The sequence below is a fragment of the Echinops telfairi genome, unplaced genomic scaffold, assembly GCF_000313985.2.
Source record: "Echinops telfairi isolate 266 unplaced genomic scaffold, ASM31398v2 ScPeMD7_2;HRSCAF=8, whole genome shotgun sequence".
In the NCBI taxonomy this organism is placed as follows: Eukaryota; Metazoa; Chordata; class Mammalia; order Afrosoricida; family Tenrecidae; genus Echinops; species Echinops telfairi.
Window position 1 is genome coordinate 77,225,113 of NW_022103898.1, and position 4,649 is coordinate 77,229,761.

At 46.4% G+C, this 4,649-nt stretch overlaps 1 protein-coding gene across 1 annotated transcript in view; it reads left to right on the plus strand.

Annotated features, from left to right (window-relative positions):
• Nucleotides 1-3,629: 3,629 nt before the first annotated feature.
• SMARCC2 (SWI/SNF related, matrix associated, actin dependent regulator of chromatin subfamily c member 2) overlaps nucleotides 3,630-4,649 on the plus strand; it is a 22,956-nt gene continuing 21,936 nt past the window's right edge. The window contains exon 1 of the mRNA XM_045289057.1: nucleotides 3,630-3,638. Within this exon, the coding sequence (XP_045144992.1) occupies nucleotides 3,630-3,638 (9 nt within the window). The remainder of the gene's footprint in view (nucleotides 3,639-4,649) is intronic.

A 4,649-nucleotide genomic window follows, 5' to 3' on the forward strand; every position in this document is an offset into this window, starting at 1 on the left:
AGATGTGGTATCGCCTGAGAACGCATGATGTGAAGAACCTGGTTCCGGTCTCTTCCCACCTGCAAATGAATAGACTCAGAAAGACATACCAGACTTTGATTGAATGGACTTGAAAATTCTGCTTGACAAGAACAAGTGGTTTTTTTCCTGGTGACTGACTGACTATATGAAATTAATCGGGACATGTGAAAAGGTTTCTTGTGGTGATTGCACCCTTTTGCCTCTGACTCTCAGCCTCCGTGAATGTTGGTGTAATTATAAATCATGTCAAACTTCATTTTCCAGCACGTCTTCATCACAAGTGTCTGCAGTAGGTCTGTCTTGACCGCCATCTCTGTGGACCTTTTTCTTTTGGTCCAGAATGTAGTTGTGAAGAGTCCATGACAGCTAAGTTACATTTTGTGGAAGTCAGCACAGACCACAATGATATTTGAGCACAGAGCCATTAGTCTATATGTTTGGGTTGTTTTTAATAAATGCATCAGTGTGGGGGGATAAAAAAGGTAGTTCTCCGCCCTATGGGGGTGAGTTGACTCAATAGCGATGGGTCTGGTGTTTTTTCATGTGAAGGTTGAGGTCTTGGCTTCCCATCCCCCAAAGTGACAGGGGAGGTCTGTGGCGGGAAAGCCCGGCCAGTTGCTGCCTCTCCATGCAGATCCTCCATTTTGTAAACCACGACTCTGGCCTTTCTCCCTCCACAGCACGATCATCAGATGCTCTCTGCTGGTCAGCTCAGGGATAACCACAAAATGGTAATCTGTGTGTGTGTGTGTGTGTGTGTAGCGAGATACTGAGGATGTTTACATGAGAGACAAACAAAATATAAAGCTCTTTGAAGCGATTAAAAAAGAAGAAGCTCTTTGAAGAGTTTTTTTATTAATCATTTTATTGGGACTCATACAATTCATCACAGTACATACATCAATTGTGTGAAGCACACTTATACATTTGTTGCCCTCATCATTCTCAAAATTCGCTCTTCTCTTGGGTTCCTGGAATTAGCTCATTTTCCTTTCCCCCCTCCCTCCCCTCTCCCTCATGGGCCCTTAATAATTTATAAATTATTATTATATCTTATCTTACACTGCCCGACGTCTCCCTTCACCCACCCTTCAGTTGCCCATCCTGCAGAGAGGAGGTTATATGTAGATCCTTGTGATCGATTCCCCCTTTCTACCCCCCCTTCCCTCCCGTAAAGCCACTGTCACCCCTGGTCCTGAGGGGTTCATCTGTCCTAGATTCCCTGTTTCCAGTTCCCATCTGTACTGCTGTGCATCCTCTGGTCTAACCAGGTTTGCTGGTAAAATTGGGATCATGGTAGTTGGGGGGAGGAAGCGTTTAAGAACTAGAGGAAGGTTGTGAGTCTCATTATTGCTATACTGAACCCTGAGTGACTCATCTCCTCCCCACTACTCCTCTGCAAGGTATGTGCAGTTGTCTACAGATGGTCATTGGGTCCCCATCACACGCTCCCCTTATTCATTCACGATATTATTTTTTTCCACCACCCTGCCTTTGGTGCTTGAAGCCTGGTCAATTTAGCCCTTCATGATCACACGTGTTGGTGTGCTGCTTCCATGTGGGCTTTGTTGCTTCTGGGGTAGATGGCCGCTTGTTTACTTTCAAGCCTTTAAGTCCCCAGATGCTATAGGTCTCCATAGCCGAGCACCATCAGCCTCTTTGAAGACTTTTATAGTCCAGTGTGAGAGAAGATTAAAACTAGTACCAAAGAAAGAGAAACCTGTACACATCGCTGCCTTTTGTGTTCCTCCCAGGCTGAGACACAGGTACTTCAAACCCCGGCAGGGTCACCCACGGGAGATGGATTCCAGTGGACTTGCAGACTAAGAGCAAAGAAGAAAAGCGTGGAGAGCTACTTCTGAACATTCGCCAATGAAACTATAGAACACTGTCCCACTCACCTGCACGTGTTTCAGGAGAGATTGATTGGGAATGCGGGGACCCCCGGTGAGCTGGATGGGCAAGGATGGACTAGAACCGGACTGGGCAACATTTCTTTCTGTTGCATAGGAGACAAATGAACAACACTGCCCTGCTGTACAAAACGTCTACATGTTCAATGTGTTTACAACGGAATGGCATCTATGTGCCAAGAGTTTACATTCCACAAGGGAAGAAGGGCTTTAAAAAATAATAGAGTTAGGACATAGGATGTGGTGGGCAACAGGTACTCAAGAGAGCCCACAGTGCCTAGGCAGAGGACACCATGTGCAAGGCCTTGTAGCAGGAACTGGAAGAATGGCAGTGAGTGAATGTGGTGCCTATGGAAAAGTAGTGGGGAAAAGAGCCAGACTAAACCAAACAAGGAGCAGTCATCAGAGGGCTTAAAGTTTGGGGCAGCAGTTAGGATACTTTATTATAATGATTAATCATTTTATTGGGAAATCTTATTACAGATATTATAATAATCCATAATTCAATTAGATAAAACATTTTGTACAATTGCTACCACCAAGTTTCAAAGCATTTTCTTTCTTCTTGAACTCTTTCATATCAGCTCCCTTTTATCCCCTCCCTCCCCCACCCGAACTTATTTTTTCCCCAAACCTTATTATTATATATTATTATTATCATAGGATACTTTAATGAAGCTTTACATATTCAGTTACCCAGACTTCTAGATAAAGGCCCAGAGAGGTTAAGTATCTTGCTTTACTACCCTGTTTCCCCGAAAATAAGACAAGTGTCTTATTTTATTTTTGCTCCCAAAGATGCACTAGGTCTTATTTTCAGGGGATGTCATATTTTTCCATGAAGAATACGGTACACATTTATTGTTTTATTAAAAGAGACCTTGCACTTGCTGTCAGCTCCGGCTGCGCTGCGGCCAACAGTGAGCTGCAAGGCGGTGCCCGCCACTACAGTCCAGAGTCCACAGTTATGGTAGCTTGGGGGAGCCTTATTTTCGGGGGGGTGCCTTATATTTCAGCAAGAGGCAAAACTGTAAGTAGGTCTATTTTCGGGGGATGTCTTACTTTCAGGGAAAAAGGTAAGTGGTAGGCCTACCCTGCACTCCTAAGGGGCCAGACTAGAGACATAATCTAACCAAAGGCAAAATCAAGCCCATTGACATCAACCCTGTAGAAGAGAGACCTGCCCCAGAGGGTTTCCAAGGCTGTAGATCTTCACAGAAGCAGACCTCCACAGCTCTCTCTGGAGAGGAACATGGGTTGGAACCACCGTGCCACCAGGTCTCCTGTTAAGACCTGTCTGTTGTGGTGGTGGTGGGCGCTGTCGAGTTAATTCTGACTCCCAGCAACCCCTATATGCAACAAAATGAAACACTGTCCGGCCTGTCCACCATATCCCAACGCTGGGCCTGTGGTCACAGCCACGGTCAATACAGCTTCTTGAAGGCCTTCCTCTCCTTGGCTGCTCCTCCAGCAACCATGGTGTCTTTCTCCAGGGACCGGTCTCCTGACTACCTCACCAAAGGACATGGGATACAGTCTCACCACCCTTGCCTCTAAGCAGTATTCTCGCCGTACTTCTTCCAAGGCAGACGGGTTATTTTTGTTTTTGCAGACCATGATACTTTGAATATTCTCCACCAGCACCACAATTCAAACTGGTCGATTCTTCTTCCTGATCCAATGTCCAACTCCAACATGCATGAGGTAAATGAACATATCCTGGCTTGAATCGAGCAAACCTTCATCCTCAGAGTAACATCGTTGCTGTTCTACTTTTTGGAAATGATGTCGGTTTGCAAGAAAGAAAAAACAAACCAAAAAACCCCATCAAATTGATGGCGGGCATGCATAGTGGCCCTGTAAGACAGGGTAGAGCTACCCTGTGGGTCTCATAGATTGTAGCTCTTTGTGAGAGTGTGAGTAGAATGAGAGTGGCTAGTGGTTTTGAACAGCTGGCTTTCTGGTTAGCAGCCAAATGTGTAACCAAAATGAGCAAGAACTGTGCCCCCAGAGCCCCAGGAAATGAGTGCAGGCTGATTAGAAGACAGTGCAGGCCCTCCAAAGGCCAAACTCGCTGCCCTCAAGTCGATAGGCTATAGGGCAGGGTAGAACTGCCCCGATGAGTTTCTGAGAGACCATACTTTTACCAATATTATGAATGATCATTTTATTGGGGGCTCTTACACATCTTATAACCATCCATCATTCAATTGTATTAAGCACCTTTGTACAGATGTTGCCATTAACATTTTCTTCCTACTTGAGCCCCATCACTCTTTACTGGAGTAGAAAGCCCTGTCTTTCTACTCTTGTTTCGATGAAGCCGCTGGCAGTTTTGAACTGCTGCCCTCGATGGCAGCCCAACTCATACCCACTCCTAGGATGAATGCTCTAGGCAGAGCCCAGCCCGTAATGAGCACGCATAAAAAGCGACAGCTACCGTCCCTTCGCCGGGCGAGCTGCGGGGTTTGTTTTAGCTGACGAATGTCCAAATCGAAGGACCCCGTGCCATCACACCCACAAGGTGTGCCCTGTGGCCTGGAGGAGTGGAAGGGCCCGCGGGTCGCCGAGGCTGAAGGTCCTATGGAGGAAGGGGCACAGCTTTCTCCGACGACGAAGGGCAGGTGGTGACATGCGGACGTGCCTTCTCCTCCGGAAAACTCCAGGTTTAACAGTCATTGCAAAACACACCCACACATCCCCAAGAAAACTAAA